The sequence below is a fragment of the Sturnira hondurensis genome, unplaced genomic scaffold, assembly GCF_014824575.4.
Source record: "Sturnira hondurensis isolate 20B ecotype Veracruz unplaced genomic scaffold, ASM1482457v3 Scaffold0022215, whole genome shotgun sequence".
Taxonomy (NCBI): domain Eukaryota; kingdom Metazoa; phylum Chordata; class Mammalia; order Chiroptera; family Phyllostomidae; genus Sturnira; species Sturnira hondurensis.
Genome location: NW_028094846.1, coordinates 268,988 through 295,743, shown reverse-complemented (window position 1 = coordinate 295,743; position 26,756 = coordinate 268,988). Strand labels below are relative to the sequence as shown.

The following is a 26,756-nucleotide window of genomic DNA, read 5'->3' as shown; positions in this document are numbered from 1 at the left end:
TCCAGGAACCCCCGCTCAGTTCCTGGTCCCCCACTCTCCCAGCCCCGCAGACCCTGCCCCAGCCATGGCTCCCGGGGCTCCCTCGTCCAGCCCTAGTCCTGTCCTGGCCTTGCTGCTCTTCTCTTTGGGTAAGTGGAACCACCTGGCCTGGGGGCCTGGGACTCGGGTTCTCTGAGCAACTGCCTACTGTTCGCCCTGCACTGCTCACTGCAACCAAAGAAAGGATGAGAAGGAGCAGGAAGATATTCTATTCAGAGAAAAAATAGATAGTTTGGAGAGAGGCATCAAGGTATTCTGTGAAGGGAAAAGGGAAAAGAGAATGTAGGCAGCTTCCCTGAGGTGGCCCAGCCTGGATCCAGGTTGGAAACCAATCACATGCCCCGAGGCACTCTGAGGGCCTGGGGGAAGCACTGTGAGGCCAAGAGAAGGATGAGGATCAGATGCCTGGCTTCCGGCCTGGACTCATTGTCCAGTAAGGAGGTGCCAACCCTTAGTTTCCCTGAAAGCACATCCCAGGGATTGCGATCTCAGGAAGGGTCCCGGTTTGTGATCCCAGCTCCTTGGGTCCTGTGTCTCCTGGCTCCTCAGTTTCTCTTCGGGGCCTGATCATCTATTACATGGGTGAAAATGAAGGAGAAAGAGTCTGTAAGATTTTAGGATTTTGTTCATCAAAAGCTGTCTTCCTTCGTAAGTTGATTGACCCCTGCCTTGCCCTGTGGTAGATGTTCAGTGAGCAAGAGAAGGTCAAAGCGGGTTGTTTGAATGGATCCTGCCCTTCTCTGAACGGACCTGGAGCAGTAGGCAAATGTGTGCAGGCGGGCAGGGGTGGGGGCACCACTCAGCTCGTCCAAGGATGTTCTCTTCTGTGAGCTTCTTGAGTCCTCAACCCAAACCTAGACTCTTCGGGGCTGTGCTGAACTCTCCCAAGAAAACGTTGGAGAAGGGCATGGGGAGGGACTGGGGAGAGGGGGTCTTGAAGCACAGGGCAGGAGAGCTCTGTCCCACTCGTTGAGCCGAGCTGAAGGGCAGAGGCCAAACTTAGAACAGGAAAACTAGGAGGTAGACCCAATGAATAACTTCCCTTGTTACATTTGGGATTCCCAAGAAGGCTGTAAGGCAGAGGACCCAGACAGCGAGTCAATGATGTTGCATGCCGAGGTGGGAGATTCAGGACTATGAGGGCGTGGCACGAACCCCCTACATTGCTCAGACAATGGGTCTCCCTGTTTGGCTGCTTGCTCCCCCTCCCGCTGAACAAAAGGGTCTACAGTTGCCCCTGCCCAGGGATGGCCCCCACACATAATCTTTCTGGAATGGCCTTCCTTGTGTGGGTGAGTCCTGGGCGTGGTACTGACCCAGAATGGCCAAAGGGAGGGTGAGGAGGGTCGAAGCCCAAAGTGCTCACATGCAGTCATCGAGCTGGGCTCGGGGTCTGCTCCGCATCCAGCCACCTCCCGCCGAGAGCAGGGTGCGTTGCAGCGGAGACTCCCCCGCAGTGAGAACAGTCAGGACAGGGAAGAAGACTTACATTTTCTAGTTACCTTCATTTATGTTCCATAGGAAAGTTGAGTTTGCTGTACTGTGAAATATGATGTAGCTGTTAAAAATGAGATTGCCTCACCCTGGCTGGTGTGGTTCAGTGGATTGAGCACCAGCCTTCAAACTGAAAGGTTTCTGGTTTGATTCCCGGTCAGGGCCCAGGCCTGGGTTTCGGGCCAGGTCCCCAGCTGGGGGTGCGCAAAAGGGTAGCCGGTCCAATGTGTCTTGCACATTGCCGTTCCTCTCCTTCTCTTTCTCCCTCCTTTCTCCTCTGTCTAAAAGTAACTAAATAAAATCTTTTTAAAAAAAAAACAAGATTGTCTCTATGAATAAACATGGAAACCCCTTCCAGATACATATATTCTTTATATATATAAAGAATGTGTGTGTATACATATACATATGTATATAAGCATATATACCTGCATACCTTGAGTTTATTAAGTTTATATTGAGTTTGACTCATAGAAAAAAGCCACATTAAACTGATGACAGCGGTTACGTCTGGGAGGGGACGACAGGAGAGGAATTGGTGGAGTGGTGTCAGAGAGACTTCAGCTTTATCGCTATTGCTTGAATAGTATGAAAGAAGAACATGATATGTGTTCCCTGTATAATTTATAACAAATTTAAAAACTTGCAGGGCCTGCATCTGAGGGACAGTTTCAGAGTTAGATACTAAGCCAAAGGGACAGTGAGACATGCAGACAAATCACCGCTCCTGGGTGTCCTCGAGGGGCCAGTGGCTACCCCATTCCGTTGCCTCTTCAACACACTGACCAGCCGGGACCAGCACAGCGTTTCCCCCTGGCTGTTCAGTGAGTCCAGAGACTTGGGTTCAGGACGAATCATTGCTGCCTCCACCTCTGCTGTGGCCCCACTGTGGTGGCCTGGACCTCCCCTGACCTCGCCTCCTCATGTGCCTGCTGGGCCCAGGTGGACGTCTGACTCCCCTCTGTGCCCGTAGTGCTGGCCCCGGCCCAGGCCATCGTGGTTTACACGGACAGGGAGGTCCATGGCGCTGTGGGCTCCCGAGTGACCCTGCACTGCTCCTTCTGGTCCAGCGAGTGGGTGTCCGATGATATCTCCTTCACCTGGCGCTACCAGCCCGAAGGGGGCCGCGATGCCATCTCGGTGAGTTCCCCAGCGGGGGCCCTGGGACTGGGTAATGGAAAAGGTGCTTCCGAGATATCGGAAAAGATATCTTTATGAGCCATAATCCCAGCTTGGGGGAACTAAGTGTCAATATGTGCCACCACCACTAGGGCCTCACTGCACTGCACCCGCCCCCAGCAGCACCTCCTGTGGCGAGAGCTACACGCACCCCCTCATTCCTCACAGATCTTCCACTACGCCAAGGGGCAGCCCTACATCGACGAGGTGGGGACCTTCAAAGAGCGCATCCAGTGGGTAGGGGACCCTCGCTGGAAGGATGGCTCCATCGTCATACACAACCTGGACTACAGTGACAACGGCACATTCACCTGCGACGTGAAAAACCCACCAGACATAGTGGGCAAGACCTCCCAGGTCACACTCTACGTCTTTGAAAAAGGTGTGAGAGGAGACCGGCCGGAGTCTGGGGAAACTGGGAAGCAGGGGGACAGGCCGGTGCTGGTCAGGCTCTGGACGGTGGGCAGCAGGCAGTTTGGGCCCCTTCCTCCGCACCTCCCCGGGGCCCGGGAAGAGGTACGCGGCCGGGTCCACGCCCCTGCTAGGTCCCTCACTGGCCTCCCTCCTCTCCCAGTGCCGACGCGCTACGGGGTGGTGCTGGGCGCCGTCATCGGGGCCGTCCTGGGCGGCGTGCTGCTGCTGCTGCTGCTCTTCTACCTGGTGCGGTACTGCTGGCTGCGCAGGCAGGCGGCCCTGCAGCGGAGGCTCAGGTAGGGCCCGGGCCGCCGCGGGGCGGGGCTCCGGGAAGAGGGCCTCCGGCGGGGCCCCGCCCACAGCCTTTCTCGTCCCCTGCAGCGCCATGGAGAAGGGGAAGCTGCACAAGCTCGGGAAGGACTCGTCCAAGCGCGGCCGGCAGGTTAGCGGGGCTCGGGGCCTGGACCGCTGGGGAGGAGAGCCCTGGGCGCCGCCGGGCACAGCGAGGGGGGGCCCTGGTGACTGACCTGCGCCCCTCCCCCAGACGCCCGTGCTGTATGCCATGCTGGACCACAGCAGGAGCGCCAAGGCTGCCAGTGAGAAGAAGTCCAAGGGGCTGGGGGAGTCTCGCAAGGATAAGAAATAGCGGTTAGCGGGCCGGGCGGGGGCTCGGGGGCCAGGGGCGGAGCCCTCCAAAGGCGCTCAGGTGGTGGTCATCGAGATGGAGCTTCGGAAGGACGAGCAGAGCTCGGAGCTCCGGCCTGCTGTCAAGTCCCCCAGCAGAACCAGCCTCAAGAACGCCCTCAAGAACATGATGGGCCTGGACTCGGACAAGTGACCGGCCCAGGCCCCGCCAGAGCTGGGGACCTAGGCTCCTCTGACCCCGTCCAGGGGCTTTCCTCCTTAGCGCCCAGCCCTGCCCCGCCCTGCCCTCACCAACCTGTGAGATGTAAGTTTCGTTCCAAAATTCATTCCCCAGGCACGTCATTTCCTCCCCTACCTTCACCCCCTGGCTTTCTGGGAGCCCAGGGCCTGATCCTAGCCTGCACCGCCCCCAAGGACTGTGTGTTTGGTGCCTGTCCCTCCGGCACCGAGAAGAAAGGGACCTTGCTACCCCGCGCCTCGACTCCAGGCCACCTGCACCCCCACCCCCTGTGCTGCCCAGCCTGCCCCTGGGCCTCTTCCCCCGCTGGCCCTCCCGGCCCCAGGTCAGGCCGTCCAGCTCCACACCCTGTCCTCCTAGCTAACACCTGGGTCATCCAGATCAGACTCTCCTCCAGGGTTTCTTCCAGCTGTTATTTTTGTTTTTCCAATCGTGTTTGTTTGTGCACCTGTGCCCTGCTCTGCCCCCCCCATGACTGAGTACCAATGACGTCATGCGGATTTTGCAGTTCCCCACCCCCACAAAATCCTTCTCGGAGAGCCAGCAGAGGGGCCCCTCACCCTCAAACCCCAGCTGCAGGATTGGTGCCCTGACCACCCAAGGGCCCTGTTCTGAGACTCCAGGTCGCCTTCACGGGGAAGGAGGGGGACAGTAGATCCTCACAGGTCAGGAGGTGAGGAAAGGGGGCCAAGGGGCCTCAAGAAATGGCTTGAAAACAGCCACACGGAAAGGAGGAACAACAAATGGGAAGTAGGGAGAAAGGGAAGAGGCTGCACTCCCAGCCACAGGGGATTTTAGGATTTTTCTACATTCTGTATATTTCTTCTCAAACCCCCAAATGCCCTAATATGTTTAATAAACACTGACATTTCCAGAAGCTGCGGCTTCATCTCCAGTTGCCTCATTCCCCGGGAATCACCCCTGCCTTCTCCTGTCCCTCCCCTCCCCCACTCCCCGTCCCCCTCAGCTGGTGTCAGTGAAGAACTTGGCTTTGGGCTACTTATGGGCTCACATAGTATAACAAACTGAACTCTGAAACAGGCTCACAAGACACGTTCCAACATCTAACAAACACCCAGTAGGCTCATACTATGTGCAAAGCTGTGTGTCAAGCTCTGCGTTTACTCTTGGGGAGAAGATGGTGAAGGTGCGGAGGCAGCAGCTCCCTGGGGTGCTTCCAGGGAGATGTGGGGCTTGGGGGTCCAGCAGGAATGAGGAAGCTGCCAGGGCCAAACAACTCTTGCAAGGGCAAGAGGGTTGAGAGAGAGACAGAGGAGGGTGAGAGGGCATTTCAGCAAATGGATGTGAGGGCAGAGGTGAAGGCAAGAGTAGGAGATGGAAAAGAGCCAGGTGGGAGACGCCGATCCCGCACTGGGGCAGGACTAAGAGGCCAACACCCCGTCCCTGGCAGCAGGTCGTCAGGGAAACAGGATCCTTGTCCCTTTAGCGGCCTGACTTTCTCCCAAGGTCACCTCCCACTTTGGACTTTGGGAACGTATCCCAGAGCACCCGCCTGCACAGACGCCCAGGCCACTCCACCTTTGTGGGGATTGCAGCCCAGCTCTGGACACGACACAGCTGGGAAATCACAAAAGAGTGATCAGGGACACAGATGTGACAACTGCATTTGCTTTCTTCTGTGCTGTTTCTAGCACCTGTCTCTTCTGCTGAGCACTTAGTCTAAGAGCGCTCACACCCAGGACGTGGAGGTTCTGCTCACAGAACAAAGTGCTGAGCCCGCCCCTGGTGACCAGTGTTCAGGATGCTGTCCCCAGCCATAGGACCTAGAGGCACGGGGGACACAAACGTGTGCCAGGGCTGCAGGAGGAGTTGTGGGCTGTAGAGGGGAGGCTCTGTTCGAGTGCCCTGGGGCAGGAAGAAGTGAGCAGCAGGCAGAGAGGCCAGGCTGGCTCAGAATCATCGCTGAGAATGATTCTGAGAATGGTTCTGCCGAAGGGGTCTAACCTTTGCTACCCACCTTAAAATATGAATGAGGAGGTGGGAGGTGGGAGGGTGGGGTGGGGAGAGGAAACTTCTAGAGCAGGAAATGGGAAAGGGAAGGAATCATTTCAGCACCAGGGCCCAGATCATCCCCCCAAAGCACGGAAGCCTGCAGGAGAGGACCTTACACCAGCCAGCTCCCCGCAGCCCACTTCTCCAGGAGCCAGGAACCCTGCTTTACCTTCCAGAGAACGAGGGGACAGGGACTGCTCCTGTTGTACCCGCACATGCTGGTCTCACAGCAGGTGTGGCAATGAGATTACCCTTTTCCGTGCCCATGAGGCCAGGACTGAAAGCCACCATCGATGCTGCGCTGCACTGAGAACAGATTCCAAACGCAAAACTTCCTTCTTTGCTCTGCACAGGAGAAGGTACTTCCAGGAACAGAGGGCCTTCCTGTGCTTCTGCGCTCAGTGCTCCTAGTGCCCTGCAGCGGGGGCACCTGTAGGTGCGGGTCAGCTTCGTGCTGTGGGCAGGTTCTCGTCCAGGGGTAGTGCCCCTCATTTCCTATTCACAGCTGTGACATGGTTTCAACTTCTGCATTATTGAATCAGCAGAGGAAAGAACAGGAGGACAGTGGGGAAGACAGAGCATTCCTCGCTTGATCTTCAAGCATTTGGTTCCTGTTTCAATGTATAGAAGCCATTTTTCAACAATGTAAAGTCACTTGAAAGCCATCATTTTATTAAATTCATGGTTTAAAGTCTTCATTGTGACCCAGAGTCATCTTCTGCCACTACATTTGATAAACAGGTATGTGAGGGGTAGGGGGAGGCAACATAGCAGCAGGTGCTGAGGTGGTGAGGCTGCAGATGAAGACCATGTGGGTGGGGGAGCAAGGTGAGGGCCTAGCCAGGGGGCTACAGGGAGGGGTGGCTTCGATGTGAAAGTGCTCAGGCCCCTGTTCTCTGTGTCTTCACACCATGACCCTCTCCCGGGCCAGCCCTGGACAACGTTCACAATCCTCCCAAGAAAAAACAGAAGAGATCAAATGACTCCACTTGAGGGTTTTAAAAATATTTTAATATAATTATGAACCATGCTAAAATCACACAGAGTGGCTATTCCACTTCAGTCTTGACCACACAGTAGGGCAGGTGGGGGCTACGGGTCACTTGGTCTGTGTGAGGGCCGGACGTGGGGCTTAGAGGAGGCAAGTCAGCAATGCCCTACGGATCTTCCACAGAGCATACTTTCACCCCGTCGCTCCTTTTCCTCCCCAAACCTTCCCGAGTCCCCATGTCCTTGCCTCAGCCCCTCGGGTCCCGGCCTTGAGGTGAGGGGCCATCCCTGGCCTCTCCCAGCCCTACTGCCTTCTTGGGACTCAGCACAAGCTCATGTGGGAGGTGCTGGGCACAGGTCTGTACTGGGACAGACCAGTCCCCACTGTGGGGCAGCATGGAGGGGCGGGGTAGTGGAGAGGGTGTGAGGGGGACAACGTGACCTGAAGTGAGACTGTGGTGACGACAGGCGGACTGGTGCCTAGGTCCTGCCCTGGGGCACCCTACTTGGAAGGCTTTCTTCTACCTCCCCCATTCAGGGGTCCCCCCGACCCCATCAGCCTCAAAGCCCCTTCCACTTGCACCTCACGGGACAGCACAGGTACTGGTCAAGGAGGCTTGTCCCAAGCAGAAGCCAGTCTACCCTCAGATGAGGGGCTGCCAACTAGAGTCTTCACCTTCCCTCCGTTCCTGGTGCCTCTCCTGCCATGATGGCATGAGCGGGGCCACAGAAAATAACATACAAGGGTCGAACTCGCCTGCACAAAAGGCTAGCGGGACAGAGAGACGCAGGGGTGTGGGAGTCAGAGCAGCAGGGTGGGGACAGAGGGAGCAGGGTGAGGGCAAAGCTGCTGCTTCACGAGCTGGGGTCCTTTTTCCTCTTTTGGAACCTCCGGAACTTGCCCTGAATGGCCAGGGCGGCCTTCTCTGTCTCCGGGGCCGTCAGGTCGATGTCAATCTCCTCCTCTTCCTCGGCCTTCTTGGCAGGGCCGGCCTTTCCTGCCAGGCGTCAGAGATGCAGGAGTGAGGAAACCCAGATGGCCCAGCCACTGGCTCCAGGGCCCCCTGTCTGCTGGGCTCTGGGAGGTCTTCCTATCTCTGCTGACTCCCTCGAGTCCAGAAGCCCTGGCCATGTAGCTCAGTTGGTTAGAGCACGCACCAAGGCTGCAGGTTCGATCCCCGGTCAGGGCACATATAGGAATTAACCAATGAATGCATAAATATGTGGAACAACAAATTTCTCTCTCTCTCTCTCTCTCTCTCTATCCTTCCTTCTCTCTCTCTAAAAATCAATCAATAAAAATTTTTTAAAGGAAATTTGAACCTGGGAACCTAGGCTGAGAGTCAGTTATAGTTACTTGGGGGTTTTGCTACTCTTGGGCCAACAGAATAAATATCTACTCTCACAACTTGTTCCTGAGTCCTACAATTCAGAGTCTAGGGCTCATGCACAGTCCCCAGTTGCCCCTCCATTTCTGATGGAGACACTGGCTGGACCATCTGATGAGTAGTTTCCTACGGTTGTGCCTGTCTCCTGCCACTCCAGAGTCGGTTTCTGGAGTCTAAGAGTAAATATTGCTAGATGGACTTCCCAGGAAAGAGTGTAAGGAAGCCTGTGGAAACAGTAGACCTACCCTGGTGCCTTGTTGCACTCATCCACATTGCTGTGACATCTGACTTCAGGTGCTCCAGACCTATAGCCCTACCTGTCTTCACATCCCCATGTCATCCACGTGCTCTGCAAACTGCCACCCCAACCCCACTCACCCTTTTCCTCTGGGCTGGGTGCCTGGTTGGTTGCTGGGGATGTTTTGGTGTTAAGCTGGAAAAGAAAAAATCGGAATATTAGATATTCATGGAAGTATTAAGGTGCCACTGCCTTAGACTGACTGTCATCACTTCCAAGCCCTCCAATTATCAGGTGCACTCTCTGGTTTTCTGAGAAAGTGGGTATTGAGATTAGAGAGAGGTGGAAAGGTCATCAAGACCCACAGAACCAGTTTTTAATTGGTACCAGGGAAACTGTGGAGGACAAAACAGATGAAAACCTTGTCCTCATGGAGTTTACATTCTAGTATATAGACAAATGAATAAACAAAACGATCCTATGTTAGATGACAATAAGCGCTACAGAGAAAAGCCAGGGAGGGAAGGAGAGGTAAGTGCTGGGGTGGAAATGAAGAAACACTTTTCTACACAGAGGGGTCAGGAAAAGCCCCTCTGGAAGCTGACATTGGATCCAGGGCTGAGGGAAGGGAAGGAGCAAGGGGCCCTTGGGGTGGGGGTGTGACTGGCCCATGTGAGGAACAGCAGAAACCAATGCAGCTGGAGTGGAGACGGGGAAGAGGGAAGGTGGGTGGAGGTGTGCAGTGATAACTGGGGGTGGGCAGATTACGTAGGGCCTTTCGAGTCTCTCTAAGGAGTTTGACTCTTACTACAAGTGAGACGGGAGGAGATTTCATTTGCGTAAAAGGGGTTCAAGAGAGGAAGTAGAAAACCCTGTTGGGAGGTTATTGCAGAAAACCAGGCAAGGCTGACAGTAGCTAGATTGGCATGGCGGCAGCAGACTGGTGAGAAGTGGCTTGATCCTGGGTATATTTTCGAACTATGAGCCATGTGATTGATTGATTGGACAAGCAACATTGTGAGAGGAGTCAAGGGTGACACCCAAAGGATGACTTCATTTAGCCCGAGGAACTTAAAAACACGGAGTTTCCCTGTCCTGAGATGGAGGAGACAGCAGGAGGAGCTGAGAGGGCCAGGAACTTGCTTTGGACAAGTCTGCACTGCCCATTGACTATGGAAGGGGAGACGTTTCCATAGGCTGCTGGACATTCAAGATGAATGAGAGAGAAGAGTCTGCCCTACAGATAGAGATGAGGAATTATTCGCACACAGACAGCATTTAAAGCCATGAGACTGGGTGAGATCACTGAGGGGTGAGCTCAAATGGAGCCGAAAGAGAGGAGAAAAGGGTCAAGTCCTGGGATACTTAGTGAGTAGAAGTTATAGAAATGAGGGGAATACTCAATAAATAAAATTAAAAAGAAGTCAGGTGGAGAAAAGCTGAACGATGGTGGCGACTGCACCCCAAGTGAAGAAACATCTCATGGAGAAGAGCGTGGCTGTGTCTCACCCAGAGGTATGTACGGTGGTCCCAGGAGCCTGGGGATGCAGAGCACTGGCCACTGGGTTTTGCCACATGAGAGCCCTGCTGATGCCAACGAGAGGTGTGACAGTGGAGGAGGCATCATGAAAGACAAGGAGGGGAGCACTGAAGCAGCACACAGAGAAAGGCCCCAAGAAGCTGACAGAACCCAGCTTGCATTGTGCAGATTTTGCCATTTCTACCCTATGTTTGATAAATACGTATCAAGCACTTGCCTGTGTTCAGCACAGTTCTAGGCACTAATAGGGCATAGAAAAAACACAAGATTCATTCATTCAACAAATATGCCAGCATCCAATACATACCAAAAATTGTTCTAGACATTGGGGATACAGCAGTGCACAAAATAAAGTCCCTGAACTCATTAAACAATTGTGACAGTTAGTGACAAGTGCCCAGAAGGGAAATAAACCAGAGTACTCGAGGAAGGCCTCTCTGATGAGTGACATCAGAGCGGAGGGTTGAGTGACACATAAGGGTGAGCCACGTGGGTGTCTGGGAAAGAGACCTCTAGGCAGAGGAGGCACGGAGGGGAAAGTCCTGAGGTGGGCTTGGAGCCCACTAAGTTCCAGGAAGAGCAAGAACATGGAGGCTGAGCTGAGCATGGAAGGGAGAGAGCATAGGAGTGCAGCTGGTGGGGAGCCAGAACAGGCATCTCTTAAGACTTTGGGTTCTTTTCTGGGTTGATGGCATTACAGTTAGAGGCAGAGGGAAACATTGGCTGATAGTTTTAAAGGGTCACTTTGGCTGCTGGGTGGTGAATAAACTATAGAGAGGCAGAAGAAAAATAAGGGGCAGTTGTACCAGCCGCACCATGGGGTTTGGCCCACAGTGGTTGTGATGGAGGCGATGGGGGAAAGAGTCAAACTTGAGACCAAGTTCATGGTGGAATAAGTTGGAGTTTTTGATGGATGTGTGAGTAAAGATGGCTCTGTCAAAGAGCTTTGCCTTAAGGAGCAGCAAAGAAATTTGAGAACAGCAGAGGAAGAATGTGGGGTCGTGAGAAGGAGTTTTGGTAATATTTGGGAGTGATTTACCAGAGAAGGAGAGAGTGATGCCCTGAAGAGGCAAAAGGAGATGAATCTAGTGCAGAACCAGAGGGCTGGCCTCAGAGATGGGACCAGGCCACTGACAATGTAGGCGTGAAGGCCCAGAATGTGGGTACAGATGCAAGAGAGGTGGCAGAAGTGATGGGAATGTGTGAGAGTCCTCTTCTGATGGCTTCTGTTCTCCCCACGAGGCTAGAGGCAGGTTGTCAGCTTAGAGGGAAGGTGGGGCAGGAAGTATAATCAACCCCTGTATCCACGGAGGCTGCACTCGAAGAGCCCCAGTGGATGCCTGAAACAGCAGATAGAGCCAAATCCTATATGTACTGTATATATTTCTATACCTATACACCTATGATACTGTTTAATGTCTCAATTAGGTACAGTAAGAGATTAATAATAATAACTAATAATAAGATAAAATAATTACAACAATATACTATAAGTTCAGTGAATGGGGTCTCTCTCTCTCTCAAAATATCTTACTGTGCTGGACTCATCCTTGTGATGATGTGAGACAACCCAGCATCCATGTGACAAGATGAAGTGGGTGGGTCACAGAGCCACAGGGGCACCGTGTCAGGCCACAGAGTGACATGAACACAAGCAGTGCCACACCACGACTGTGGATCTGGTGACACAGGCAGCTCCTGAGTGACTAATGGGCAGTCAGTATATGAAGTGTAGATGCACTGGACACAGGGACAGGCTCTGTCCTGGGTGGAACAGGGCAGGACAGTACAAGATTCCATTGCACCACTCAGCACAGCATGCAAGTTAAAACTTAGTGATGTTTGTTTCTGGAATTTTCTAGTTCATTTTTCCTGACTGTGGCTAACCATGGTGACTGAAACTGTGGAAAGTGAAACCATGCATAAAGGGGCTACTGTATCACAGGTCCAAGGAGAGAGGAGGGACAAAAAGACATCTTGGTGAGCCAGAGGGAGAACAACAAGTGGTACTGGAGGTTCATGGGCATGAATGTGGAGAGAGACCAGTCCAGACACTGTCCCTGTCTTCCAGGCTGAATGTGGAAGGAGGCGAGTAGTACAGAAATAACACTTGCCAAGCAGTTATGTGCCAAACACCATCCCATGGATTTCAGGATTCCCAGAAATCTCCGAGACATCAGCCCATCTCGTAGTTGAGGACATGGCTAAGAGATGGTAAAGGTCGAGCCCCAGATCCAGCCAGCAGACTCCACGCTGTTAACCACCAGGCTGCGTTGTCTGTTGCCAGACAGGAGGCAAAGATGCTAGTGCGCACACAACACCTGAATCGGGTGGGAAGCAGTCGGATGTGCTGTCAACTATTCTCTCCTCTCTAATAAATTTTTCTTGTAAAGAGTTAAGGGGAAATTAAAAGAAAATAATAATTTAAAGTAAAGTGAAAATTATTAAGATAAAAATGCTGATGCAGTGCTGTATTTGACAGGGAAAGTGTCCTTAAAGTAGGTTTCAAATTTAAAAATTGTTATGTGGGCCTGGCTGGTGTAGCTCAGCGGATTGAACGTGTACCTGCAATCACAGGATCGCGGTTTGATTCCCAGTCAGGGCACATGCCTGGGTTGCAGGCCAGTTCCCAGCAGGGGACTCATGAGAGGCAACCATACATTGATATTTCTTTCTTTCTCTCCTTCCCTTCCCCTCTAAAGATAAATAAATAAAATCTTTAATAAAATTGTTAGGTGGATAGACAATCCCATCCTTTTGGATGTTACTGTGAAAACTGGGGCCGAACTAGGACGGCTTCATTGATCACATATGATTTTCAAAGGACAGGCTATGTTGGTCACATTTATATCACCTTTTCAAGTTTTGTGATTTATTTGTATATTCCTAGCATTCTTCAAATACTGGAGGTAGCAGGTAGTTATAAAATAATTACCTAATATTTTTCAAAGTAGGCTATAAATGGATATGGTCCAATGTTTATAAAAGACATAGATTGCTCATCTGTACCTATACATTTTTACTTAAAAATCTGGAAGAACATGCACAAAAGTGTTTCTGAAACACTGTGAATATCCTGCTCATCCCCCTCCGACCAGAAGACACATTCCGTGCCATGAGGGGCTGTTCCTCAGACTCAGGACAGTCATGACTCTTTCCCTCCCCACGACCTTCCTGTGATCCAAACACTATTTCCCCCCACACAATCAATGTAATGGCCCAGCAGTTGACTAGGTGACACCTCCCACTCTGGGGGCCATCACCATTAGGGGTTGGTCCGTACTGCAAAAGCGTGACATGGATGGGTGTTTGGTGACAAGGTGACAGTCATTGTCCAGACAAGAGGTCATGACCATGAGGCCAGCTCTTTAGTGCCATGACCTCTGACTACAAGTCAGTCCTACTTTCTCTGTTGCCAGCAAGCCCCTGATTCTCCCCTTGCTCAGAGCATTTTCCCTCTCTCTGACTCAGAGCCTGTGCCCTTAACCCACCAGTTCTTTCCTCTGACCGCAGCCCTGCCCTTGGAAAAAAAGTAGTAGCCCTGACTCTCAACGCCTCCCCTCTCTTCAGCTCTGCTTTCCTTCCACCAGCTAACTCTAAGAGGCCACTGAGCAGGCCACCCCTTTTCTTCCGCCCTGCCACCTGCCCCGTTCCTGAGTCTCTCCTGAGGTTACTGACCCCGGAATGGAGCCATGGCTCAGCCACTGTTGGGCCCCCAGGGGTTCACAACTCCATTTGGCTTCAATTTATGAGAGATCACTGTGGAGGTAAAAAAAAATAGTCATTTAGCTCTGGCTGGTGTGGCTCAGTGGATTGAGCGCAGGCCTGTGAACCAAATAACCGCGGTTCAATTCTCAGTTGGGGCACATGCCTGGGTTGCAGGCCAGTGCCCAGCAGGGGACACATGAGAGGCAGCCATACATTGATGTTTCTCTCCCCTCTCTCCCTTCCCATCTAAAGATAAATAAATAAAGCCTTTTAAAAAAACAGTCCTTTAAATATAAGAAAACTCCTATTACCCATAATACCCCTTGAAATCTACCATGTACCTTCTGCTGAAGAATAGGATGTTAGGGCTCCTACCTCCTGTCCCTCCTGCCTCCACCCTGTCCAGCCCATTCTCAAAGCAGCCACTCTCCACACTGGGTTTCTGGACTTCATTGTTTGTGGTTTGCTGAGGTTGTCAGCTTCCATCCTCTGTCTCGTGCCTAGCCCTTTCCTGGTCCCTGGTCTATGCTCCAACTCTCCTGTGTGTCTTCCAGAAACTCAACAATTTTAAATGAATCAAGTCCTCTGGCACACCCATCTGCAAGCCACCAGACAAATCATACTTCAGGGAAATCTAGGAGGCATGGAAGTCCACTCTTGGTGAACAAAACCCACATGCCCTATTAAGAGGGTCTTTTATAAAACTCATACCTCCAGGGTGTCATGCTAACCCCCAAGAGCTGCAGCACATGAGTGTCTCTCAGTCTGTCTCTCTCAGACTCTTGCTCTAGCCAGGTATGGATGACAAACCCTTAGGTGCTCATCTGCTTTTTTGATACTGAGCTATTCTGACCAGAACCAACAGCTGAGAAATGGTTTGGCAAGTCCACTTCCCCTCAGCTCATCAATCACATGCTTCATTCTTACTCTGGGCCAACCACTTTCCCAGCACTTTATAGCATTAACACAATGAAGCCTTACAACAGCCCTAGAAGCAAGGCCCTGTTACTATTCTCATTTTACAGATGGGACATTGAGGTCAAGGTTAACTTGCCCAAGGTCATGCAGCTAAGAAGTAGCAAAGCCAGGACTGAACCCAGACAGCAAGAGGCCAGATTCCCTGTTCTTGAACATTATGCTATGTCCCAACCCCCAGCCAAGACGTGGGCATGTGCATGCATGTACACGTGTGTGCAGACACTGGAGGAGGATGTTCGGTGTGAGACTAAGTTAATGACAGGAGCTCACCCCCAGAGCAGAGTGATCCCCAGGTTGGAAGGAAAGTCCAGAGGGTCACAATCTTCTCCTGTGCCCAGCCAGGCAGCTGTACTTAAAGGACCAGTCTCTCTGGCACAGTCCCCAACTTTTTCTTCACCTCCACTCTCCCAGAACATGGGGAACAGGGTCCTGTCCTCCCATGACGTGGAAATCTCACATCGGAGAACCTGATCCTAGACTATTCCTGCTCTGCCCATTGAGCTAACCACCCTGATTCTGGCTTCACCTTGGCGGTTGGTCATTTGGCCTCATGACACACCCCAGGCTGGCTTCCGGAGGGAGAGCTATGGCTGCATGTGTGTCCTTCACTCCCAGGGCCAGAGGCCACAGGGAGGGATGCGACACAGCAGTAGCCCCCTGCCCTGTCCCATTAGAGTCTGCGAATTCCATTCGCAGGATCACCCCACTGGTTTCCATTTCAAATGACTCCCTTGCTTACGTTCAAGCCTGTCATTCCTCCTTTCTAGCGAGCTTGGAGATTGATTCGGTTCTGCCTCACTGCCCACACAGGACTAAATGTCTCACTTCTCAACATACACCCAACACTAATTAGCAGCTGTGAGGCCCATCAACTCCTGTCCTCCCCAGAGGGCCCTAGTTTCTTTCCCTTCCTGTGTTCCTCTCCCCCTGCCCTCTGGGCCTGAGGTGGCGTCAGTGTTCCATTTCATCCTCCCAGTGGTATCTGCCAGTTCCCCCTGAGTACAGTTCTGTTTCCTCTCCATTTCACAGTGTAGGTTCTCTCTTCCCAAGGGAAAGGAGACACAGGAGGGGCCCGCTGGCTCAGAGGCTGTTTTCTTCAGATTTTGAGACTGCAGAGGGGCCCTAACACAGCAGTACCCCTTTCCCTCTCGAGGCCAACTCCAGTTCTTTGTCAGCATTCAGAGGATGCCTTATTTCCATCTGAGCTTCAGGTCTCATTCCCCTTTTGTCTTTCTCAGGAATCTTTACAATCAATTCCCTTCACTCTCTTATACATAAAACCTGTCCCTCTCAAAAAAAAAAAAAAAAAAGCCTTCCTCACCCTGGCCAGGTGGCTCAGTTGGTTGGAGCATTGTCCTGTGCACCACAGGGTTGTGGATTCGATCCACAGTGAGGGTAAATAAAGGAGGCAACTGACCGGTCTCTCTCTCTGTCTTTCCCTTCCTCTCTCTAAAATCAATAAAAAACATACCTTTGGGTGAAGAAAAGAACAAAGGGGAAGGGGGAATTTCTGGATGATGGAACCGCTCTATATCTTGATTGTATAGAGATATATGTTACATAACTGTATATGTTTATCAAAATTCATAGAACTATACACTGATAAGGGTATGTTTTACTGCATGTATATTGTGCCTGAATTTTTTTAAATGGGGCAAAAAGGTTAAGGAGAGGTCAACAAGCCAAGGAAGAGTAAGAAAGAGCAGCTGGAAAGGTGAGTGGGGTGGCTGTGGGGGCGGGAGTGGGGGAGGGGCCAGGGCCTCTTCTGTCTCTCTCCTTTTCATGGCTAGACTTTCCAGAACACTGTGTCTCCACCTCCTCACCTCCCACCCTCTCTGCCACCTGACTTCTTCACCCTGGCTTCCACTCCTACTCCACAGAAATGGCTCCTCTTCAGGAGCCAACTCTCTCCATGACAGCAAGCCGGTGCAAAAGTTGCAGGCCCACGTGGCCCCAGCCCTCGAAGTGTTCAGCACTCTGACTCAGCTCACTTCTCCATGGCTCCTGGGACATCAAGGCTGTTTCTGGATTTTCTCTGGCCTTTCTGNAGGGGCCAGGGCCTCTTCTGTCTCTCTCCTTTTCATGGCTAGACTTTCCAGAACACTGTGTCTCCACCTCCTCACCTCCCACCCTCTCTGCCACCTGACTTCTTCACCCTGGCTTCCACTCCTACTCCACAGAAATGGCTCCTCTTCAGGAGCCAACTCTCTCCATGACAGCAAGCCGGTGCAAAAGTTGCAGGCCCACGTGGCCCCAGCCCTCGAAGTGTTCAGCACTCTCACTCAGCTCACTTCTCCATGGCTCCTGGGACATCAAGGCTGTTTCTGGGTTTTCTCTGGCCTTTCTGGACACTCCTGCCCAACACTGAATATTAGAAACTGTCAAGGTTTAGGGATGGGCTCTCCTCTGTTCTCTCTTCCTAGATGATTTAATCTGTACCTGTGACTCTGGTTATCATTTATACCTGCACCATCCAATAGAACAGGGGTCAGCTAATTACAGCCACTGCCAAGTCTGGTGTGCAGCCCATTTTTGTGAATAAAGCTTTGCAGGAACACAGCCATGCCCATTGTTTACCTGTTATCTGTGGCTGCTTTGGCACTACAAGAGCAGAGCTTAGTGTTTGCAACAGAGACCATGTGACTCACAAAGCCAAAAATATTTATTATCTGTCTCATTCCAGAAAGAGTTGGCAGACCCCTGCAACAGGACTCTCTGTAATGATGGACATGTTGTATATCTGTGCTGTCCAACGTACAGCATCCACACGGTGCATGTGGCTATTGAGTACTTTGAAATGTGGCTGCTGAAACTGAGGAATAAAACTTATAATTTTATTTAATTGTAACTGATACGCTGGTAGTAATGAATAACTTAAATGGTGGGTGCCATCGTGAACAGCATGGATGCCCCTGAGGATGCAAATGCACATCTCCTCCCCAGATCTCTCCCCTGGGCTTCAACACACTTTCACGTGGATGTGTTACAGAAACCTCAAACTCGACACATCTCAACCTGAGTTCTCAGTTCTACCTGCCCAAGCTAGTCCTCTGCAAGTGTTCTCTATCTCATCCAGTTGCACAAGCCAGAAACCTAGAAATTGCTCGACACCTTTCTTTCCTTCCCATTGCCCATCCAATTCAATATGAAGTGCTCTTGACGTTCTCCCCCAGATTATCTCTAACCCATTCGCTTCTCTCCACTGCTCTCACCTAACACAGCAGACCACCACAGCAGACCAGGTGGTCCCTGTGCTCTAAGGATGAAGAACAAAATTCTCAATGCAGTCAAAGCATCTGACATTATGCAGCCTCTGATCCCCTCAGGAACTCACCTCCAGAACATACCATGTGACTTCCCACCTCATGGTTCTTATCCCTGCAGCCTTTTTATCTAGCTCATTTCTAGCCCTGGCTGGTGTGGACTGGAGTATCCTCCATACACCAAAAGGTTGCAGGTTTGATGCCCAGTCAGGGAGCATACAGGAGGCAACCAATCTATGTTTCTATCTCATACCGACATTTCTCTTTCTTTCTCTCGTTCTCTCCCATCCTCTAAAAGCAAGGACAAAATGTCCTCAGGTGAGGGGAAAAAATTTGTACTTGTCCTTCAGAGCTCTCCTCAAGGGTTCCTTCTTCCAGGAAGCTCTTCCTAGCTCACCAGATGAGGCGAGGCCTCACTGTAAGTTTCATTGCACTGGTATTGCTCCTGGGTCACATTCACTGATAACATCATTAAATGATAACTTTGTGGTTAGAGACTGAAGACTGTCTGCCTCCTCCCTCGAGAAGAAAATCCCAGCGAGGGCAGGTGCCACTGTGCTCAGGCCTCACACAGGCCTTGTACTCAAGTCTGGGAGCAAAGAGTGCTGCCACCAATTTCCTTTGCTGCCTCATCTGAAACCTGTCTGTTTTCAGACAGCAAAGGAGCTCCATTGTGAGACTAGTTCAGACTACAAAGGGTATCAGAAACCTGGTTGTTTCCCTGGCTGGTATGGCTCAGTGGATGGAGCACTGGCCTGTGAACCAAAGGGTCGCTGGTTTGATTCCCACTCAGGGCACATGCCTGGGTTGCAGGCCAGGTCTCCAGTACAGAGGCAACCACATATTGTTTCTCCACCTCTCTTTCTTCTTCCCTTTACCTCACTCTAAAAATAAATAAAATCTTAAAAAAAAAAATAAACCTGGTTGTTGCTTTACCTCCCTTCAGCATATCTGCTTGAAAAAGAGCTGGGATGTAGGGGAAAAACTACTCTCAAGGTGTGTAGGTATGTTTCATGTTACCTGTTTAATAGGTACATGCATCGGTCCAACCTCCCTGTCCCCACCTGCACCACCCAGATTCCATCTCCCACTTCCCACTTGTGTGTCACTTATAGCAATTGCAACCTATATATCACACATAGTAGGTAGTCAGTAGATGCTTGTTTACGTGAATTAAAAGTTTCTCAAGCCTCTAGTTCCTGAAAGTAGCAATATGCAAAGTGGGTGGAGTCAAACAGGTTTGGATTCGGCTCTGTACTGACTATCTATTCAGATCCCAGCTCCAACACTCCTCACCATGACACATGGGGTAAGTCACTTAGCTTTGCTGTGCTCAGACCTCTCATCTGCAGGAAGTATCTATCCTGAAGGGTGAAAAGAACTACAGAAAGTGTCTATAAACACCTAGCATGTATTAAAATAAATAATTAACAGCCCTGGCTGGGGTGGCTCAGTGGGTTGAGCACTGGCCTGCGAACTAAAGTGTCACTGGTTTGATTCCTGGTCAGGGCACAAGTCTGGGTTCTGGGCCAGGTCCCCAGGTTGGGATGTGCAACCGGTGGCTAATCAATGTTTCTCTCTCCCTTCCCTTCTCTATAAAAATAAATAAAATATTTTTAAAATAAATACTTATCATTGTAACGTAATGGAACTTGGGTTGAATACAAGAAAGGTCAAGTTCCTGGAGTGTTGCTTGGTGACATTCCGAAGGTCAGAGAGTACAGCTCCACAGGGCACACATCTCCACTAGGTGAAACCTGACACCTAGGATTGCTCGAAGGGCCCTTGAGGCTCATTCTGTGACCACAGGAGCTTCATAACTGATCTCTTTTTACCCTAAACCAAACCTCCTAGTCTTCCCAATGTCTAGCTCCAAAAGTGCTGACAGTGGCTCTAGACCTCTGGTAAAGGACCCAACAATAGTTTGCTTGGACAGAAGCTGTATTCTGCACAGCAGCCATGCACATCTGTAGTCCTGGACGCCTCCCAGGTTAGGAGAGGCAGAAGAGGACCCCCGCCCCCAGTACAGGAGCTCCACAAATGTTCACATTTCACTTGCAAGAGCCCTGAGACACAGAGCACGGGGAAGCAGATCAGCCCTTGGAGCAAATAAACCACACGTCCTTGATCAAGTTCTTTCATCCACCTTCACATCATGATGACTCTGTAAATTTGCTCCTTGCCTCATAAGGGTAGTTTGTGAGTATTGTCTTGGCAAAGCATCTAAAAATAGTCAAAGCAGTGGCAACTAAAATGTTGCTTCCCTATCGCCACTACTGGCAGATAGGTACCTGCTACTCCAGGCCTACTCACCCTGCCCCCTTCTCTAGCTGTGCTTCTCACTCTTTGTCTATTTCATCTTTAGGGGTGTTGCCACAGCAACCACTGTCACCAGAAGAGGCAAGATAGTGTCACCCACACTGCTCCAAGCAGCAAGGTAGAGCTAACCTTGGGAAAGGTGACCTAACAAGATTTCCCCCTACTTCTCAGCCTGCTGGGCTCTTTAAAGGGAGATCCCAGACCTTTAACTGCAGCAGCAGCAGACAGGAACGAAGCAGCACGTCACCCTACCTGGACAGCACAGGCCCTATATCTGCAGAGTACAGCGGGGATGCCGTGTGACAAAAACACATCATGTGCACACCACAGCGGCACTGCTAGAATCACTTTGTTCACATGAACAGCCACAGGTACTCAGAATCCCTGGAGTCCATACTCCAGGGCAGGGAAACCTAAAAAGAGCCTGAATCCTAAAGACCCTAAATATGAACCCAAAAGGACCCCATTCTTGCCTTTGTACAGGCATGAATCCTAGGCTTTGTAAACCCCCCGCTTGCTTTAGAGGCACAGAAAGTGAAGGGAGACAGGAGTTAGTGCATCTGCTTCCAAGTGGAGACGAAGAGGCCTCTGATCCCTGGGGGCCCTCCTATCCCTGCTGATAGGTTCTCCCCCAATGTTAAATGACAGTCACTGCCAAAGGACCTTTGAGGCGTCTCTGTATGCCCCAGTGCCCCTGACAGACCCTGCCCTGCTGCTTTGGGAGCACTGCTGGAACCGGTTCAAGTCTTTCAGTGCAGCAGCCGGCTGCAGTCAAACAGCTTCAGAAACTCGTTCAAGGTCACCCTCAAGATCATAGCAGAAATAGAACTAGGAATCCTTCCTCCAGGTTCTACAGACACACATTCTTCTCCTAATACATGGGACACAACCCACAGATACCTTCCATCTCATATGCCTCCTAAAAGGAATTGACCCCCCAGGCCCCTGGTGTGTCCCTCTCCCCATTTCCTAGAATAGCAGTCCCCCCACTGGAATCACAGGCAGATCCCATAGCCTTGCCAGTTCACAGTGAGTCAACAGCCTCAGCCAGTTCCCCGCCAGCAGGGGCTGCCACAGTTTAATGAGTGGTTATTTGTGGTGTTCTGCACACAGCTTGGAGCTGAGCCTTCACCCCATACTGAGGGGAGTGGGTGGGGGAGAGAGCACTGCCAAGGCATTATTTATTACTATAATCTTCAATGTGCATTCCCCCTGCCCCCCGGCGTTAACATTCCAAAATAAATGGATTCAGCCCCCAGCAGCCTTTGAAGCAAACACCCAGCTGGAGGCCTCTTTGTGGGAGGGAGGCAGCACCAAGGACAGCAAGTTGGTAACCCACCCCTTCTCCTCCCTGGGTCGGGACTGGGAGACTCAGTTAGGCATGCCTGCAGGAGACAGCCAGATGGAAGCGGTAACCAATTCAGGGAGAATGGGACAAGGTCTAGGTTTCGAGTGAGGCACTTGTTTCTGGGCACCTGTAAGGATCCAGATCTCTTTGAAAAAGTGGTTTGGTTCTGATTCTGACTTGGCTTACTCATGCAGGTAAAATATGCTGGGGCAAACTGAGCCATTCTGAGCATCAGTTCTGGAGGACAGACTTAGAAAATCATGCACTTAGGATTCCAAAATCCCAGCAGGCTCTCACCACTTACTTAGCCAGTCTAACACATCCTTCTTCCCCCCTTTCTAGTTTTCTCCTCCCAGTGCCTTTGTACTCTCCTTGGAAGTCAAGTGGCCAAATACAAAAGGACTTTATGTGTCCAGCACGCTTGCTCATCAGGTACACTAATCTTACTTAGACAACTGCTTGACTGCTCTGGGTCCTGTAGGTCAGACACTTCGGAGTAAAGAAATTGCTCTCATTTCTTTCTTTTCAGAAAAAAGGCCTGTGATCTGGTCCTGGATACTCAGTGGTTATGGGAATCAATGATGGACACCAGAAACGAAGGATACAGAAAAGGAGGCCTCCAGCTCCCTCTTCTTTCACTCCTATTCAGTTATCCCCTGGGGCACATTCACTGTACCCGCTGTGTGGGGGACCAGGCATCCTGTAAGGATGCACTTGCCTGCCCTGCCCAGTATTCTACCCAAACTTACCCCATTGATAAATATCATGCTGGATTGGCCTCTCTTCTCTGTCATCTTGCTCAGCATTTATTAAATCACACTGCTTAGCTTTCCTATAGAAAGTCTTTGTAATATATTCCTTAAAAGTTGCATATTAATTAAATCATTCTATATTCACTGGGGTAACATAATAAAGAAGTCTTATGACAAATTCTTCAAGTCAGCAGTTCTGTGCCTGAGGCAGTGAGCTACATCTTTTGATGAAGATTGCCGGAAAAAACCTCAGGGACTGAATGCATCTCCCCTTCCCATCCTTCACTGAAACCAGTGAAAAGTTATTCAACTGGAGGAGTTAGACTGTGATTCACGGCAATCGAGTTCTGCCTGCAGCTGTGAATACAGACAAGCTAGCGAGGAGTCCCTGCAGCTCTTCTGCGATATGAAAATGCTCGGCTGCAGTGCTGAGGGACAGCAAGGAGCCACCAAAGCAAAGTGGAGCCAAGACCCTCTCAGCAGCCCCAACAGAATCTCTACACTTTTAGTTGTTTGGGGTCTAGAGACTACTTCTTCAGTTGAAAGGACTCTTTAAAGAGATCCCAAATCCTCTCATTTCGTGCAGTTTCTCTGAAGCAAGAAAATAAGCTGGTGAGGGATGTGAAGCTTATATAAGATTCAGGTGCATAAGGCTTTCCTGGGCTGGACACTTCAGCTTGAGCGAGGAGATCCCAGGGCTGCGCTGAAAGGACCGAAGTGGGATGGAGTCTCCCTGGGGCTGCAGAGCTCTGGGCAACACTTCCGCTTTCCATCCTACTTTACAAGAGGAAGAAAACAGGCTGGGTCCTGGCCTCTAAGGAAGCAGAGACCCTCTGGGGATCTGGTTCAGAGTCAGCTGGCCTCTGTGTACAGTCTGGTGGCTGCTTCTGGATTTTACAAACACTCATCCCCAAAGCCAGGTTCAGCTCTGTACTAGGGGGCAGCCTCCATGGTAAATTGCTGATTAGAACCAGTTCCTCCCGCCCGGGGGAGGCCGATGAGTGCTGACAGCTCATCTCCATCCGAGGGTCCCACTCTCCTTTAACTGAGCTCCCGACTGAGGTTAGCCGAGTGTGGCTGCTGGGTGGGGACTTCACTCTCCCTTCAAACACCGCTGTAACAGCTTTGTCACTCCACCAGACATCACCCTAAATGTCAGCCCCTGGAGGGAGTCCTGCAGGGAGGCTGGGCACTTCCCCAAAAAGGCTCAGGCCAACCACACTGCTGCGTGTTGGCATGGCCTTCGGATCACACACTCCCAGGGGACGGCTGGAAATGCGGCTCTCAGATTTAGAAACACTCGAGGGGCTGCCGAACTCCAGAGCTCAGTGACAAGAGGCCAAAGAAAACCTCTCTTCTCATATTAGGGCCGAAAGAAGCGAGGGAACAGAGCGCCGGGCCACGTGTTCGTTTCTCTGTGGAAGGCCGCGTGGTCGCAGCCACAGCCAGCCACTTCCGTCCTTCCTCAGCCCCCAGACCCGCCGCGCTTTCCAGGGCAGACCCCGTGGACATGGCAACCAGGACAACGCAGTGCTGGCCCCGACCGCTCCCGGCAACGGCTGCCAGCAGAGCTCCTGCTGAGGACGTGACCTGGGCCCCAGGGTGCTGCTGTCCCCGCACGCCCCGACCCCCGGAAGCCTCGAGCCCGCCTCCTGCAGCCTCCGACGTGGGCGGCAGGACCAGGGGGCGCCTGCCTCGTGCCAGGTGCCGCTCCCGTGTCCGCGTCCGTGCTCGCGGGGAACCCGGAGCGACGGGCACCGCCGTCCCTTTACAGACGAAACGGCGAGAATGAGGCTCCGAGCCCGGGCCAGCCGGGCGGCAGAGCGGGCGGCCGAGGGGGTGGCACGCGAGGTCCGGGTGCCAGGAGGGGCTGCGCGGCCGCCCCGCCGAGTTCGCCGGCTGGGGGCGCCCCCGCTCCTGCCCCGACGCCCCCCGCGCCCCGGCAGTGCTCCCAGGACTCGGGGCGGCCGGGTGGGCCGCAGGGGGCCGCGGGCGTGGCCGGCAGGGGCGGGTCTGCTCTCCAGGGCACCTTCCCCGGGCCCTGACGGCCGGGCCGGACGCCGCCCGCGGCCGTGGAGGGGCGGCCCGGGACGGGGACTCGGACTCGCCGGCGGTCTCCTCAGAGCTCCGGGAGAAGGGAGGCCGGCGGCCCGGGCGCGAGGCGGGGCGGCGGGCGGCTCGCGAGGACCTCCGACCGCAGCGCGCCGCCCGCCCCGTCGCCGCCCGGAGCCCCGGGTGGGAGGGTCCCGCGGCCGGGGTGCGCCCCCTCGCCCCTCCGAGGCACGCCCTCGACCCCCGACTCCCGGGGCCGCGGCCGGGGGCGCCCGTCCCGCAGCGCCGCTCACCTCGCTCATCGCGGCGGCGGCGGCGGCTGACGGAGCGGGCGGCACGTGCGGTGAGGTGCGACCCGGACGGTGGCGAGTCGCGGCTGGGCTGCCGGCACGGCTGCCGGCCGCCGGCGGGGCGAGGAGAGTCCGTGCGGGGCCCGGGCTCCGTGCAGGCTCTCGGCTCACTCGGCGCCGGGCGTCCGCTCGCGCCCCGGCAGTCCTGTCAGAGCCGCTCCGCCGGGCGCGCCGCGGGTCCCGCCTTTTATAGTCAGCTCGGGACCCGCCTCCAGTCCGACCAATAGGAGCGCCCCCTGCCGAAGAGTGACAGCGCCTCGCACCCAATGAAGGCAGGCTCGGAGGCCTCCTGCATTTCCAACTAGGGTAAGCGTCGGAGCGCGGGAAGGAGGGGGGACCGGAGCGGACGCGAGCGCGGAAAACAGAGCGGGGGAGCGAAGGCGGCGGGGAAGGGGCAGCACTCGACGCAGGCAGAGCGAAGGAGCGGCGAGTGCGCCGGAGGAGGCGAGGAGAGAGGGCGCTTGGGAAGCCGGAAGCAGTGAACGAAGGGGGTGTGGCCGAGAGACGTCGCGGATTAAGACTTGGTGAGAGGACGGCGGGGAAATCGCAAAGTGTCTGTGATTGAGAATATTGTAGACCCTAGGAGTAGAAAGACATTTAGGGTCCATCAATCCTACGTCCTACGTAAGGAAAAAAGAAAAAAAAAACCCTCTCCAACCAAATGGTGATCCCCTGATGTTCACCGCCCCTCCCGAAAGCTTATGCTACTGAGTCCAGCCTGGCCACGTGCCGGGCGCTGGGAGCGCGCTGCAGAAAAGGGACACGCACCGATGGCCTTGCACCGACTGCTGCCGTTAGAATAGGTTTCGACGGGCAGGTTCTATCTCCCAGAGTCTCGTTCGTTTCTTCCGGCAAGTCAGGTAGCCACCCACCGGTGGCCCGCGTTCCAGGGCCAAAGCCAGCCCCCGCAGACTCGGCCCAGGTGTGGGGAACAGGTGTGAAAGTCCAACCTACGTGGATTATTTCTCAATAAGATGGAGCTTTACTGAATAATCAGTGTGATGTATAAGTTTTAAGGGAAAAATATGGATAAAGCAAGAAGAAAAGGAAGAGAACGTCTGAGTAAATGTCATGAATATCTAACCTTCCTTTCTGCTTCAAGGAAAGCCTTCCAATTCTCTTGCCCGTGGCACTTCTAGGCACTGTAAAATCTCTTCGCCTACGTACAGCTACTGTCACCCAAAGCCAAACACTTTCCTGTTGATAGTTTCTTTCCCGGCCTGTAATAGCTGAGTCGTTCGTAGCTGAGCTTCTCCCAGCCAGCGACCACGGCTCTTTTCTCAGCAGCAGATTCAGGGGAGACCTCAACAGCCTCCCTCCAGCTCCACCCTCTGTGCCTGCACGTTCCCTGTGCCAGGTCGGAAACAGAGAAGATGAAAAAAGGCCGTGTCTTCCCCGTCCACGTGGATCCTCTGACTCTCACTTTCTAGTGGGAATCTGGTACCTAAGTGACTAGTTTCTGGTGGGGGGAGGGGGACACTCCTACGCAGTCTCTGCAGTCCACTTCTCTGGCTTCCCTCACCTTTCTGATGAATGGCCAATTAGCATGGAAAAGGTTGTCCTTAGTGCAACAGACCTCCCCAAAGTTGTTAAACAGCTATGCAAAGACTATAAAGGGAATTCAAGATCCTACATCAGAGGTCAGCAAGCTTTTTCTGTAACAGCCAGAGAGTAAATGCTGATGGTCTCTGTTGAAACTCCAAGTCTTTCCTTATAGTTTGAAAGCAGTCATAAACATGTAAGCAAGCAGGTGAGGCTATATTCTAGTAAAACTTTATTTTTGCACACCAAAGTGTGCAGTTTATATA

At 52.6% G+C, this 26,756-nt stretch overlaps 2 protein-coding genes across 2 annotated transcripts; one reads left to right on the top strand and one right to left on the bottom strand.

The window, feature by feature from the left end:
- MPZ (myelin protein zero) lies at positions 1 to 4,889 on the top strand. The gene is given in 6 exon segments (XM_037035160.1): positions 1 to 128; positions 2,507 to 2,673; positions 2,881 to 3,094; positions 3,287 to 3,422; positions 3,508 to 3,568; positions 3,671 to 4,889. Coding segments are annotated over 6 exon segments (936 nt in total). The 5' UTR covers positions 1 to 64; the 3' UTR covers positions 3,965 to 4,889.
- Positions 4,890 to 7,011: 2,122 nt separating this feature from the next.
- On the bottom strand, positions 7,012 to 25,102 carry PCP4L1 (Purkinje cell protein 4 like 1). Its single transcript, XM_037035035.1, has 3 exons — positions 24,892 to 25,102; positions 8,779 to 8,833; positions 7,012 to 8,010 (listed from the first exon to the last, which is right to left on the bottom strand). Exons 1-3 carry the CDS (start codon positions 24,898 to 24,900, stop codon positions 7,868 to 7,870), a joined length of 207 nt encoding a protein of 68 aa, XP_036890930.1. The 5' UTR covers positions 24,901 to 25,102; the 3' UTR covers positions 7,012 to 7,867.
- Positions 25,103 to 26,756: the final 1,654 nt, after the last annotated feature.

What these genes read in the sequence shown, in the direction of transcription:
- PCP4L1 (XM_037035035.1), bottom strand. An exon ending in ACCCAGCCCAGAGGAAAAGG is followed by an intron (nt 8,011 to 8,778) that starts GTGAGTGGGGTT and finishes GACGCCTGGCAG; the next exon opens with GAAAGGCCGGCCCTGCCAAG.